The sequence below is a fragment of the Rhagoletis pomonella genome, unplaced genomic scaffold (genome assembly GCF_013731165.1).
Source record: "Rhagoletis pomonella isolate Grant_MI unplaced genomic scaffold, Rhpom_1.0 Rhpom_scaffold_00011, whole genome shotgun sequence".
Taxonomy (NCBI): Eukaryota; Metazoa; Arthropoda; class Insecta; order Diptera; family Tephritidae; genus Rhagoletis; species Rhagoletis pomonella.
In genome coordinates, this window is record NW_023458565.1 from 5,841,912 (window position 1) to 5,857,720 (window position 15,809).

Here is a 15,809-nt window from a genome sequence, read left to right on the forward strand (position 1 = left end):
AAAAATATTAAGTATGCAATTATAGTTTTGAAACGGCTATACCTCCCAACTTTCTAAGAAGATGCAACAACTTAAAAATCTTATCAAGTTTTCCTGCAGATAAGTTAGCAATATTTTCGCGATTTTCAAGCAGGAATTATTACCCTGAGGAACGCTTAAAAATTTCCCTACACTAATTCTACGCTTGTTGCTGCTCACAGCACTGTTGACAGTTATAACTTTGAAGTAGTGAAGTCCCCAACAAAGGCAGCCTGGAGGCTAAATGAAGTTTAACTCTCGCCGATAGGTGTTACTTTGGGCTCGATAGGCAATCCAAAGGCAGAGCCCTCTTTTGACGAACGAATGTCACGCTCAACAAATATCTCATCATTCTCGTACTTTTGCTGGTACGTATGGCACCGAAACGTGGACGACGGGTACTAAAGAAAATGAGAAGTTGAACTAATACAACGCTTGTGATGGCTTGGTCATATCGTACATAAGGATGATGACGCTCCGGTGAAAAGATCGTTCGACCCGGTACCAATGGGCGGACAATGAGAGCACGAAGGTAGGACCAAATGTAGATGGCGGCCACGAAGGTAGGACCAAGTGTAGATGGCGGCCACGAAGGTAGGACCAATTGTAGATGGACCTGTCTACACTTTATGCGAGAGAGGCAATTGGCGATTTTTTTTATTATCGGCCCAAACCGACTTCAGTTGTATGTAGTGCCCGTGTAGACAGAATATTTTAAGATAACAAAATATAGGATTCTATACATATGTAGATTCTATCCAATACACTCTTTTTCATTAATTTCTCATATCGCACACCACTATCTTCAAAATTGACACAACTCAAAATTACACGATCATCGGAAGGGAAAGGGGAACTTTACCTTAAGTTATTTTCAACAAATTATAATAAAAATTTACTCCAGCTTTTTCTGAATGGTAAATAAAGGCTCTGTGTGTATTTTTAGTGCATAATTTCAAATATGCCAAATTTTGAGTTGTGTCACATTTGAAGATCGTATGCGATATGTATAAAACTATTTACATATCTGTTTTGTTGCTTAATACAATAATTTTTCATCAACCGAGCCTTTGCTTAATTGTGCACTCCCTTCATCGATTTGAGTTTGTTTGCCGTCCAATTGGAAGTCATTTTAATTTCGAAAAAAAACTTCGAACAAATTTCCACCCCCTAGCACATACATATGTATGTATGTGCATTAGGGTGGTAAAAAAAAGAAGTTAATTCGGAGTTTTATGAAATATATAACCCTTTTTTTATTTTGAAATAAAAAATATATTTAGAGGTCGCTCAAAGCGCTCAAAGTTTTCCATGTATTTTATATAATTCTTGAAAATTAATACTTTGCGATCGGAAAACTCTAGTTCTCTTTAGGATACTTTCAATAGCAATACCCAATAATTGTTTTTTTCCCATTTTCTAATAACTAACGATTTGTATGGATCCCCCATTGCATTTTCAAGTTTTTTTAGAGGACCCTATAAGATATAGTTACTATGAAAAAATGGTTAAACAAAAATTTGGATATTATTATTGGGAGTTGTCTGAAGCGAAACAGAGCTCTCCGATCAAAAAATATAGACTTTCAAAAAATATAGACTACTACGAAAATTTGTTTTTTGCCCAATATAACATACCTTGAAAACTTTGAGCGACCTCTGAATATTTTTTGATTGCAAAATAAAAAATAAGCGTATATTTTTTCGGTAAAGAATAGGACCAAGGGGTGAGACCTTAGCTTTTCCTACATGTATTTTTGGGCCACCCTAATGTGCACATGTATGTAAATACATGTTCGTATGTTTGCAATTTCATTATAAAGTGCCATTAAATTTTACAACTTCCAAGTCAAGCAATCCAATTAAATAAACCGCCGCCACCGGAAAACCACCAAACCACCACCATCAGCCATCACCACCACCAACCATCAACTATTTGAAGAAAATGCATAAATTTACATGTTGCATGTTGTTGAGACGAGCCAGCGATGCGTTACTTTCATGCGGGTATTCTTCACATTTCCCACAAATAGTACGGGGCTATGTGTGTGGGAATTTTTTTCTTATCTGATTTGTTAAATTTCTTATAAGAAAATGTAAGAAAATTTCAAGTGTCTTAAAAATGAAATTTCGACACAAGTGGGGAAAAGTACCTATGCATGTGTACATGAATGTATGTATGCCTGCATGTAAATCAAATTATACCCGCATATGTATGTACATTAGGGTGAACCAAAAATGCATTTGAAAAAGTAAAGTTGGAATTATTATACTCTCACCCGCTAGGATTGTTCTATACCGAAAAAAATATTACGCTATTTTTTTTAAATCAAGAAAGATTTAAAGGTCGCTAAAAGCGCCCAAAGTTTTCCATGTATTTCACATGGGGAAAGAAAAAAATTTTTTGTAGGATGATATAGTTTTTAAAAATCAAAATTTTTCGATCCAAAAGCTCTGCTTCTCTGCAGAAGTTTTCCTATAATAATACTCTATGCTTATTTAACAATTTTTTTCATAGTAACCATAATTTATAGGTACGCTAAAAACTCCCCAAAACCCCCAAAACATTGGCACCAATAAAAATTCGTTAGCATAAAAAATCGTTAAATAAACAATTGGGTATTATTATTGGAAGTCCGCTGAAGAGAACATGAGTTTTCTGATCGAAAAATATTGATTTTGAAAAATTCCATAACATTTCTACGAAAAGTTGCTTTTTCCCCATATAAAAACATAGAAATTTTTGTGCGCTATGAGCACTCCCTAAATATTTTTTGATTTCAAAATAAAAAAAAATTGGGGCATATTTTTTTCGACATAGAGTCATCGTGGGGGGGGAGAGCATAAAAATTCTGATTTTACTTTTTTTTTTACCACCCTAATATACATAAATACACATTTGCCTATGAAACTATACTCACCTTTGCATACAAATTATTTCGATTGTAAAAACATTTTCGCGATCTAGTAAATATTCAACATACATACATTTACGCTTCTTTTGTGATGTTCTGAAATCAGCGGGCATGAAAATTCATCACGCAGCAGGTTTCTCACAATTACTTACACCATACCGTAATGGTTCCTCCCTGTGCTTTTTTTAATTTGGAAAAGTAACAACATTTTCTTTTTCATTTTTTTTTTCATATATTATTCTTAACTCGCTTGGATTAATGATGTTCTATTTATTCTCTTTTTTTTTACAGACGTGGTTCTTTACTGACACCGAAGATCCATACTATCAGGAGAAGACAAGTAAGTGGAAAGAAATGTGATTAATTTAGAATGTTTAGTTTTTGGGTTAAATGCGAGCATGTATGCATATTAAGTTCTTACAGCGGGAATATTCCCTAACAATGTGCTATCGATGATGGAAAAAGATTTAACTATGTCTTTTTGATATCCATATGTACATATATACACTGGCGATAAAAAGTGAATGCATGGTGTTCTTTGTTAAATATTTGCAAGGTTTTTCAAGTTAAAATTTTTCTGTGATTTTTTCATAGAAGTAAGTCAAACTTTCAAATTTTATACAGAACTTAGAAAAATTCAATGAATTTTCATTCAAAGCTAGATTTCTGTTAATCCGAACTTTACGAAGGTTTTTCAAGTTTAAATTTTGTTCGTGAAAATATAGTCCATGAAAATAAATTAGAATAAAAAACTTTGCACACATTGCAAAAATTCTCTGTGCCAATACTTTTGTCCGGCACTGTATATATATATATATTTTTTTAGTTTCGCTATATATTCGCACGAATTCACGATGTTTAGCCCAAAATAAATACAAAATCCTTCTTGTACACATTTCTCAAAAAACTTGCAACAGAGTGCATTTGCCTGTAGGCTTTGGTAGAGCCGGTGATTGAAATACAATATAAGCGAATGCAATAAATTTCAATCATAAATCAAAATAAAAGTAAAATCCTTTCAGAATTACATTAGCATCCTTTTATGTATGCCAAACACTCAGCTCAACACAGGTAAGCTGCCAAAAAGCATTAAAGAAAGGAGAACAAGAAAAAAAAATACCTACTATTTGTGTTTGTATTAACGTATTTTGCATTTTATTGCCTGTTCATTGGCGTCTGCGTGCCAGTGTCTGTCTGTCCGCATTGTATGGTCTCGGCTGTGTTAACACCATCAACAAACTAACGCAGACTGTTTTTGGTTAATGAAATTCATCAAAAAAAAAAAAAAAACTTTTAACACACAGAGATTGCTTTTTGAAAATCGAAAATGCTCCGAAAGCCTTTCAACGTATTCGAAAACAATTTTTTTTAAGATTCTTGGGGTTAAGTTGTATATGCGTGTATATGTACATATGTAAGTAGTATTTGCATTCCCACCTACATACATACTTACGTACATATGTATGTCGGTTGATAGTTACCTATATCTACATTGTACAGTTGCGTGAACATATGTAAGTACATAAATATGTATGTATGTATGTACGTATGTCTCTTCATATATTCGAACGAATGTTGTGTAAAAGGAAAATTGAGTAAAATCCCAATTTAGTTTCACATCAATCTGCTCCGCCTACTTGACCGCCTAATTTTGGCCACTGTCTGTCGAGTATTCAACTCCTAAGTGCTACCACAAAGTGCTGCCCCTCTTTGCAATGCATTGTTGTTGTTGTTGTTGTTATTTTCTTTTGTAGGACTTGCTTTTGTTTTCATTTGCGGCTTTGTACGTACGGTAACGGCTACCTCCTTCAACACGCGCTTTTATGTGGCAACAACCGAATACTTATTAATATTTTGTTGTTATTGCATTTAGCAGTACATATATTGTGTTTATATTATATACACGGACAACAACAACAAAATAGCAAAACTGATTAAATTTTGATTGCGAAAATTGTATTTTAACAGATGTGTGTACTAAAAAATTAATCAAAATACTTAGCAGGCCTTTTGCCGCTAAATTGCAACAAGGACGTGTACGCATGCGTCAATGCGGAAGGGCGAAAATGCTGTTTAAGTGCATGGTTTGCAAAGTGTAGTAAAAGTATATGTATGTAGGTATGTAAATTGGAGTGCTTCAGAACATAGAGAGAGGCTAAATTTGATAAGGAAACCCTCTAAATTTTTTCCTCTTAGTCAACTGGAGTTTTAATGTCGACATTTGAAGCTTTGATATTCCATAAGCCATGTTAACCTTATTGTTGCTCTTTGCTCTAATAATATCAAAGCTTTCGTTGTTGACAAGCAATTGTTTTACGATCTGTATGCTTTGAATTAACCGCCCTCACATGGTGCGTGTGTTCGGTCTGAGTCAGCTTCTTCAAGATTTGGACTGTATCACATGTTGCAATTAGCGCCGAAGCTTTGGACCTGCCTCGCGGTGGCATATTTAGGTCTTCAAAAAGTTTCAGACGAGCTTCTGTATAGGCTTATGTGGATACTATTATCGATCGCAGCATGGCTTGTAATTCTGCTACTAGTCACGTCTGTAAATGATGACTGTGGTTCTGGGTTGGCTTGTCTCACTTGCAACAGTATTTTTGAAATTCTTCATTGCTTTCGTCTATTGTACCTATGACTTTTCGAAGTTTTGCTATCATAGCAAAAAACAAGTCCACATTTCATGCGTTTCCGCTGCCGTTATTGGGACTTCTTCCACAGAACGTTGCTTCCACATACTGTCCTAGTGAACCTTCTCAGCCTCCCCTTCTCCTCTCTGATCGGTGAGGTAGACCTGGTAGCCTTGGCTTTGAATGGGTGGGCTCCGGGTTTAATCTTTTGCCCTAGCGTAGGTCTTCGAACTGCGAAGTGCTTTTTATTTTGTAGCCATTAATTGTTCCCAGGAGTTATGCAGAAATAGGGTCGTAGGTCCGGACCTGGGCAAAGTACGTGTACCAAACCGGGTAAAGCTGAAAAGCTCTGAAGGTCGCTCAGTACACGAAACACTGTGTTAGTGTGAAATATCCAGAGGTAACTGCAGAAAGAAAGATGACGTGGAGAGTTTTTGGGCAACGTAAAAGAATCTTTGTTGAGTCTCATACTCTGTAACCGGCCATGGCACTTTGTTATTGCATAGCATTAGTTAGACCGACCGAAAAAAGAGTTGGTGGTAGGGTTTACTCGGGGCAGTTAGGCATATCGTTCAGCTTCCGTCTTCCTGACTAATAATTTGTTTTCCAGGCGGAACTGATGGCTATCTCAAAGGCCGCATCACTGGTACAGTGTGATACGATTCCTAGTCACTGACAGTCAGGTGGCAATTAAATCTTTGAGATCAAAAGTAGTTGCTCAGTGTCGCCGATCTCTTAACGAGATGCCTGAGACATTCAGCACACAGGTTTCTACCTAATGAAAAATTCATAGAGGTTGCCAATGAAATATGTCGAATAGAACCGACCTGCCACATTGCCAAAACACTCTGGCCAGCCACAGACTTCCAACACACCAAGTCTCTACTTAATCAAAGGAAGCAGAACATTCGCATAGCAGCTAAACTGGGCACACCTTGGAACGACTACTGCAGAAGCTGCGTGGATGAAGACGAAGAGGAAATAATCCCACATTTTCTCGGCCATACCCAGCTCTGTCAAAACGGAGAGAAAAAGCCCTTGGCAGCCATTTCTTCAACGACCTCGATAAGCTCAAAACGGTGAACGCTAGAAGCCTATGCACTTTTTTGCTAAGAACTAAGTGGTTTGGAGAGGAACGGGGATAATTAAAAAACCTCATGCGGTATCACAAAGGTCCCAGAGTATAACTGAGTCCTACTCTGGACTACCGCCCAACGTAACCTCACCTAGACCGATCGTCAAGTATTCTGATATAGTATGGTGGCGCAAACACTTGATCAGGACCATAGTTTCTATGTTAAAAGGGCCGCAAAGCCGAATTCTTTGTATTGTGGTACGATGATCGAAGTCCCGGGCAAAGAGAGTTTTCAAGAAGGTTTTCTGATCAATACCACACATTTTTTAACCTTAATCGCAAATTGTTACATGGAGTTTTTTTTGCTGAACTACTTTCCTCCCTTAAGGAACTAGGCAAGATCTTTCTATACCCAACCATATTCCAGGCGGAAGTCTTTGCAATCGAAGTCTGTGATCACGAATGTCTTCGCAGAAGGGTAAATGGGGCTAGAATATATATTATGTCGGATAGTCAGGCAGCTGTAAAGGCCCCTTTTAAATCGGCGTCAAGGCTTGTGGACAGCTGTAAAACTCTTTTCAACTACCTGGGAACCCACAATGGCGTAACAAGGTCGTGGGTTCCGGGACACGTAGGCATTGAACGCAACGAAAGGGATGATCGCCTCGCAAAGCATGGAACCCGAATGCGATAGCATGGTCCCGAGCCTTTCTGCGGTGCATCTAAAGAATACACTGCAGAAATACCTAGGAAACGGGAATAATCTCAGAATGTTGCCTGCTGGCGGAAGTCAAATGAAATAAGACGATCAAAGAGATTCATAACTCCTTGCAGGAGGAACACTAGGAATTTGGAAGACGGCACCCTCCGGAGTACTTAACTTATTTAATATTTGGAGTGACTACACAATAAATCTTCATCACAATAAATCTTCTTATCTCGCAACGCGATTATTTCCGGCGTAATAATAATGTGATTACATACTAAGGCTGTGTGCGAGTTGACCTTAATTTCAGTATGTCCTATAGCACAGGGCAATTTCCTCAAGATAAGCCGGACAGTACGAAAAGCTGAACCAATTGTATGCGCTGCCCGACAAAATGATCAAATGCATTATTCATTAATGTCTAACCGATAGTCCAAAATCACTTGCTCCTACAATTAGCCAAACATAAAAATTTGCATAATAGCCGGAAACCTTTCTCTAAAAAAAAAGAAAATAAACACAGCGAACCAAAGTAAGTTAATCGACATATTCTAGACCACGCCGCCGCATCAAATTGCAAAAAAAAATCCGAAATGCAATTTTCAATTGGAATTTGCACACAGGACTCGGCTCAATTTTCATAAAATTCTACTTAAAACTGTCAAAAACTGATTGATAGTTCGTTCATACAGACCAGTCTTGGCTATTGAAATTGTCCCGCCATCGAACTCACTAACAACGCGGCCAGACAAATGAATAAACACAGCATGGAGTAGATGGGTTTTTGACGGACACTTGAATGGCCCGAAATGAAAGGATGAAATGAATGAGCGAAAAAAAATAATCAATGCTGTCGTACTTGTTTGTAGGTGTCTGAATGCCGGCTAGTCTGGTTGTTAGTTGGTATGAATTACTTATGAACTGACTACCAGCTGAATAGGAACACACACACAAACAGACTGAAAGAAGAAGACGCATAAAAAATGGTTTAAATGTAATGTGTGTGTGTTTTCAAAGGGGGAATAAGGCAATTTGTAGTAGATAGCGGCGCAAAAAAAGAAATTACATATTCAGACGTACATACCGTTGTGAGCGATCGTATTAAAATGCATTTTGTATGCTTTAAATATGGAATAAAAATAACTAAAAAAAATAAGACATGCAAAGTGCTATACCTACACGTAATAGAGTGCGTGAATAAGGCTGTCGATAGATGTTATAACTGCTACTCTATATTAATTTCGAACGGTCTAAGCTTTAAGCATAGCAGTCATGGAAATTTTTTCATTATCGCTCGTTTATAATCTTCAGCGGCTACTGCTGTTGAGAAGTCATTGCCTTAAAGTATTTCTATATATTTATCCAGAAAAGGTAATTAGTATCCTTTTACTGATTTACGTGGACTTGAGTGGAGTATTTCTTATATAAATGCTTTTGCAGAGTCAGTCCTTTCCAATGCTGGATGTGCTAAGAGGATACTTAAACAACTGACCTTACTCGACCACCGGAGGTTGCCACTCGTGACCATCCTTACTGTGTATATATGTACATTAGACTGCATCACTCACCATACAAAGAACAAATTGGTACTGTGTTTCCATTGGAATTATAAAATCTATTATATTTTTAGACTTCCACCAAAACATCTCGGAAAAATATTAAGATTTACGTGAGCTGGACCAATTTGAAAATACCTCCAAAAATTTAGTTTTTTATGAATAAAAATAGTATCTTGTAGTATATATGCGTATGGTTTAATTAGACATAAATCATTATCTTAACATTACCGAATTTTAAATGGCCCTTTATCTAATAGTTTAGTTAGTAGTTACATCAACGAACATCATTTGATACAAAAACATACATACATGGAAAAGTTAGAAAGGCCATAAAAGTGTTGATCATTACAACTCCTATTACAGACACATCATTTCATTGCCGCTTTCCAAATTCAAATCAGAACGAAGTTAAATTAACTCACCATCAGCTCAGCTTAGCTCAGCTCAGATTAACATCGACAGACATCATTAGCATTGTCGATGACTCAGGTGCAGGCTGTTCGAGGGGGGCGCGCCGCTTCGTTGCGAACACATTCTTAGTTGACTCGACGATTTTAATGCACTCACACGTCAATCATTCGGTCAGTTTATTCGCTTATCCGTTCACAGCTAATCCGCTCACAGCTGGTCGAAGACCTACCTGGATTTGAATGCTTTTATAAGTACGAGCATATGTGTGTGTATGTATGTACAGCTGCATTTGCATTTTATGTCGCTTTAAATGAGGTTCACTTCATCGTAGACTGTTAAATTCGATTTAGGATTTTTTAATTTACCTCCTTAATTGCATTGATTTACGAGGCGGTCATTTGACGTTCACTCCAACAGCAATCCCAGTCAATCCGCCAGTTCAGGCAGTTGGTGTTAGATTTACACTCTACGCACACTTACATAGTTAGTTGGCTATATGGCACACTTATGTACATACATATGTATGAATGTATAAGATACTTAACCACTTTTCGATTATTGCCTACGAAGTTTCAAACAACTAGTAAAGTGACCACCACTGCCAATCACTCACTCACTCACTCGCAGACGTCGCCCAAATGTCGCATTCACCTACATAAATATGCATGTATTTTTGTATTAATCAATTCTGGTGCTCATTTATCACCAGTGTGTTTTTATTTTTAGGGTTACACAAACAAAGAAAACGGATCGAAATAAACCGATGTGTATAAAAAATATGTGTACGAGGGTCACTAAAAAGTCCTTAGAATGCCTGAGAAGAAACAAACGTTGGCGTCTTACACACTTACTTACACCAAACCCGATTGGTGAAGCTTTTTCCCGCCAAAAAAACCCGGTACCTCTAGTTAGTGATAGAACTATACGAGGACCGAGTAGGGAATATCGTTACTTTTCATGAGTACTGAGTAGTATTTTTTGACAAGTACCGAGCAAGTATCGTGAGTTCCAAAAAGTGTCGTGCGTTCATCAAAAAATTTCGTTCATTGAAAAATGTCTAAAAATTACCCAATAAACATTGTGGCGAACATTCGACATTTTTCTTCGAGGTTCAATATGAATGTCGTGAAAATGAACATAACACTCATCTAATTCAGTATTAAGTGAGGGAGGGATCTAATTAATTTTTTGTAGTCATTTTCGGTTTCAACGGTCGAAAAAAACATACGAATACGCATACATCTCAACTTTGTGTGAAAAATGAAATTTCAATCCCCAGGGGTTGTTGTAAGTGGGTGGTAGCGGGAAAATGTTCCGTTGACGTTATTTTTGTGGTTATATTCGTTTTCAGCGACCCCAAAAACCTATAAATAATGGGGTCTACCCTCTGGTTCAAATTATTTTTTTTTGTTTTTGTGTTCTCCTGTGTAATTAGTATAAAACTGCTTTCGGATTTTCCACCTAAAAGTATCCGATACCTACTTTCTGGAGTTTGGTATGTTCACGAAAGTTTAGGCCTGAGACGTTCTAAACAACTTTTCAAAGAAATTTTGGCAAAAAGCCAACCAGATTAACGTTAGAAACCATAAAATTGAGTATAACACCTGCAAAATTTCCATTGGAAATATTGAATGTATGATAGATGCGTGAGTGCCTGGTGCCGTCTCAATTTCACTAAATTTCGACGATCTTTCGGTATCGTCCTGCGCATAGCGTTGATGGTGTTTTATCATCTGAAGTCGAACACACTTTTGTTTTTGTGTTAATCTGCGTCGAAATTTTACAATGCAAAATTCAGAAAGGCATTGGTGTTACGAAAGAAATATCTATTCAGAGACCCTCGTACATATTTATATATATATATATTAGGGATGTGCCGGATATAGATTTTGTCGGATAACCGGATTCCGGATATCCTGTAAAAAATAACAGCCGAAATCGGATATCCGATCTGATATCCGGTAGACTGCTGCCCTTAATAAATTTCACAATATTGTTTTTTTGCCGGCTCGAGTTCACCTCGACCTCCGAAAACACAATTACGCACACATCTGTGCGATGCTATCGCAGTGAAAAATGGCATCTTATAAACAAACCAAAAACAATCTTCATAAAATTCTGTGCTTTTGAACAATCAAGATGTTTTGTTTTCTTACGTTAATTTTTGTTTAAATTATACAGAGCTCGCCTATTAACCTTTTTCGTTTCCGAACGCGTAGGTCTGCAATTTCGGCACGACGAAATGAAGAGCTGTGAATGTTCCAATAAATAGTTGCGGCATTGTTGTAAGTTTTTCGGAACAGATTCACACCGTCACAATCGCACATGTGTGTTGATGCCTTATATGGACCTTACATGGTCAAATTGTTTGATCAAACTGTCTTCTGTGTAAGAAGATCGAGCTCACGAGGATATTTGACAATGCTTTGAGGAAATCGCTAACGGCTCTGATGCTGATTCTAGTGTTTCTAGTTATATGGATAGCCAAACGACTAGTAGACAAGGCAGCGAACGTACAAGAAAAAAGGCAGCGATTTATGAACTAGAAATATAGAAATAATTGCAGCTACCTCTTATATCCAGACAAGAAGATCCCTTAACTTGGTGGAAATATAGCCGCAAAGAATTTCCAAATTTGTTTACACTGGCAATGAACTATCTCTGCGCGCCCCCTTCCTCAGTGAACTCGGAAAGAGTATTTAGTGCATCGGTTAACATTTATTGAATATAGAAATAGGTTGTTGCCCGATAATGCGGAAATGCTTCTTTTCATAATGAAAAATATACAAATTGTTAACTTTGATTACTAATTCGATACTATTAAATTGGATTACAAAAATACAAAATCTGGGTTAAATTTCTAAATTGAATCTTCTATAATCGATATCCGGAATCCGGCCGGATATTAGCCAGTATCCGGCCGGATAACCGGATAACCGAAAAACGGCCGTATAGGCCGGATTCCGGATATCTACCGGATACGCGGCACATCCCTAATATATATATATATATATATATATATATATATATATATATATATAGGTCTATAGACCCATTTGTATGTTTGCCTGCGCTGGATTGTTTGATTCATGTGTCAACATTAGCGCACTTTCGGCTCAGTGGTCATCTATATATGTAAGTGTATACGTCTTTTTCCTCTGACCACTGTGCTTGGCAGTATTTGTAACAAATGTCATCACATTAGTTTTCGATCAAAAGATTGTTGTGTCGCCTGTGTGGAATAAAACTCGTATTTTCCTTGCGAGCAAATATAAAACAAATACTTGCTGGGGCAAGTAAACATATTTGATGGCAGGTCAAGCATTTGAGGATTAATTTCAGTCATCAAATCATCTCATTTTTATTCATATTATTTTAAGCATTCTCCAAGTAATCGACAGATGGCTTAGTTCTCGTTTGTACTTAGATAAGAGCAGTTGCTTTGACAACATTAATTTAGCAAAGAACTTTTATACTTTATCGAGTTATAAGGACAAGAGATTGTTTGGAACCTGCCGTAGCTTATATCGCGATGGATTGTAAGGTTGCGGAATAGCAGTACGGGGATCGGAGGGGCGCCATGGGCTTAGGGCGGGTCCAAATGCCTGGTTTTTCAATGGCCGTAAATATTTCGGTGGCGTGTAAGAAGGAGATTAATTGTTCCCATTGTGGTGGGCCAGGAGCGATAAAGCGTGACTGCCAGGTATGCAGTCGTGATTAGGGTATGGAGTCTAGTCCATGCGGAGATGATCGGCGAACCCACAACCCTTTCAGGTCGAATGCAAAGTTGGATACGAAGATGGGCCTGAGGTCGAGTAAATAAGCCAAAAACATAAATTAGACTCCTCAGGTGGTAGGCAGTGACGCAAATTAGCACGAAGGGAATACTTTTTTGAAAGTAACTTTGAAACTTTGGAGGTCACATTGCAGTGTTCGGTTCGAGGGGCAAGCCAGTCCTCTTGGAATGTTTCGTTCAGGGTTTACTTAAGAGGTGTCGGGTTTTGGACCAAGTCGAGAATTTGTTTGATTTGAAAAGGAGGAGATAGTCAATGGCCGAGCTCTGCAAACTAGCTGCTATGCCATCTAGGAATTCGGATCAGTTGGTTGTCTAGGCGCTAAAGGCTTTGTCTGAAGGGCTAAGGTAAGCAAAACTTATACCATAAATCTTGCCAAAATTTATAGTTTTGGTTTGATCAGGAGGCCTAGTGATCCCTTGGCATCACAATGGGTCGAAATCAAGAATCCCAGTTTAGCGATTGGCCTCCTTCCGGTACTCTGATCCAGAGAAACATCTTTTTGTTGGGTGTCACCTCAAAGAAATTATATATTTTGTTAGCTTCAAGAGCATAAAGTTCTCGGAAATATCACTATAACTGGTAAGCTTTAACAGTTTCGAGTGTATCAAAGAGCCAAGCTTTCAGGTGTCGCCTGGCACCTAAATATTAGATTTCCGTGGTAAGGTTTATGGGACTTTCATGCATTTTATTCTCCCTACCCATTTCTTCAGAGACATGCGTAGAAATGAGCTACTGTGTTTGCACACCCCTGGAGTGATCATATATTGAATTGGAGCTGTTCCAAGGTGAGTTGGAATTTACTGTAGAGCTAAGACTTTTTTGTAACGAAAATAATTAAAAACCTCAGCAGATATCTAAGGTGAAAGATCTATAATGTGTTTAGTGAGTTTTTTTTAGCTTAAGATCCGGTTTGCCACTCATATATACTACTTTCTATACCTTCAAGTTTGTCTGAGACTTGTGGTATGGAAAGTTTCCAACTAAAACAAACAAAATAATTTTTGAAATCGGTTACATCAGCCTTAGCGCATTGCTTGATTTCCTTCCATTCCTACCCGATAAGCACCTATCGAAGCGGACTTTTTTTATAATTTTTCTCATTTTTATTGCTATTGTTGCCGCATTGTGGCATTTTGATTAATACACCATTATGAACAGACTAATGAGGAACCTTCAACGGTCTTCATTGCCCCTGTCAACTGGTTGAGCTGCATACAACCTTCAAGTTATTGTTGAGTTTCGCATAATAAATTAAAAATCAGCAATAAGATCTGGTTTCGGCAACTTTTGTGTCATTACCGAAATATCGTTTATCGCATTCTTTGAAGTGAGTCGCAATCAACCGCAGTGGCAGGGGCAGCACAAACCAACCAGCGAACTAACTAACTAACCAACCAAGCAGTGAAGTAAGCCCGGAGGTTCGGCAGTCGCCAGGAATGGGAAGATGACAGTCCGCCGGGTAGGTTTGTGAAGTCAGTAGCGCGGTAAGTGTGTGCTTTGGGGCGGCAGAATGGTAGTGAAGCGATCGGCGAGTGTTCGCGGCAGCCGCATCACATTCAAGCATCCGAATGGAATTTTGATTAGGACTACAACATGCCCACTGAATTTTTGTTAAACGCGCGTCGGATTTTGAAAAATGTGTGTATCCTCCTGCGACCGTTGCCTATGTACTACTTGGCTCCCTGACTTTGAGTTGGGATGGCTTTGCAAACGCTTTTAGCACATAAAGCGGTAGCTTACGCCATTTCATTTCCTTGCTGGTTCTCGCATAACTGCACATACACACACGACTCGTAGTCGATCGCATTGCGCCAATGTGCGTAAATCTTCGTCAACGCAAACGTTTTCGCTTTTTAATAAGTTTGTAGTAGTGGCGACAAAGGAGCTGCTGCGCGACGAGAGTCGGTCGGCCGGTCGGTCGGTCGCTTGCGCATACTATGTGGATTGTGCCAACAGGCGATTTTAAATATTCCAACAATTTTCGTCCAATTAAGGTGTTTTGTGACGAACGGGGAACGCACTTTTGGTATGAGTGCACAGTGCGGGCATACTACTATCTGCGCCGCGGTGGCTAGTCCATATCAGGCGCTGGCAAACCGCGCAGATAAGCTCCATACTTGGTACGTTCTTGCTGTGGTGGGAACTTCTCCGTACTCTGGGGCTGCCTGTGTGCGCATGCGCCATGGTATTAGCTACTGTTTTTGCCGCTTATCCGGAATTTATTTTTTTATTTTACGTGTTTTTTTTTACACACATGCATACGCACATATTCCTTAGCTAGAGAATTTATCACTAATTAAGCTGATTTTCGGTGATATTTCTGTTGTTTCTTTAATCATTAAACATATTTTTTTTTTATTTGATCTGTGTTTTTATTTGCAGAGGGACATCTCATTAATACGAACTGCTCGCAGGGGCACTTTCAGGAGGCTTTGTGTTGCAAAATGTCCGCCGAATTGGATGTCTTCCTGGCCAGCGGCAAGAAGTAAGTTTAAAATTCTTTATGTTTTGTTAATGAAAAAACTATGTACCTAGTCTTATGTTGTGAAATGGTATTATTCATTTTGGTACATATACGGAGAATTTTAGAAATATGTAGCAAGTAAAATGCTGTGAGCTATCGACATCGTTTATAAGATTTAGATTTCCCAACTAGAAGCTAATTTGGGCCGTTTTCTCAACTAGGCTTAAAATTATAT

At 38.1% G+C, this 15,809-nt stretch overlaps 1 protein-coding gene across 1 annotated transcript in view; it reads left to right on the forward strand.

The window, feature by feature from the left end:
- LOC118747316 (fringe glycosyltransferase-like) overlaps positions 1 to 15,599 on the forward strand; it is a 156,427-nt gene extending 140,828 nt beyond the window's left edge. The window contains exons 3-4 of the mRNA XM_036481349.1: positions 3,224 to 3,272; positions 15,493 to 15,599. Of these exons, the coding sequence (XP_036337242.1) occupies positions 3,224 to 3,272; positions 15,493 to 15,599 (156 nt within the window). The remainder of the gene's footprint in view (positions 1 to 3,223; positions 3,273 to 15,492) is intronic.
- Positions 15,600 to 15,809: the final 210 nt, after the last annotated feature.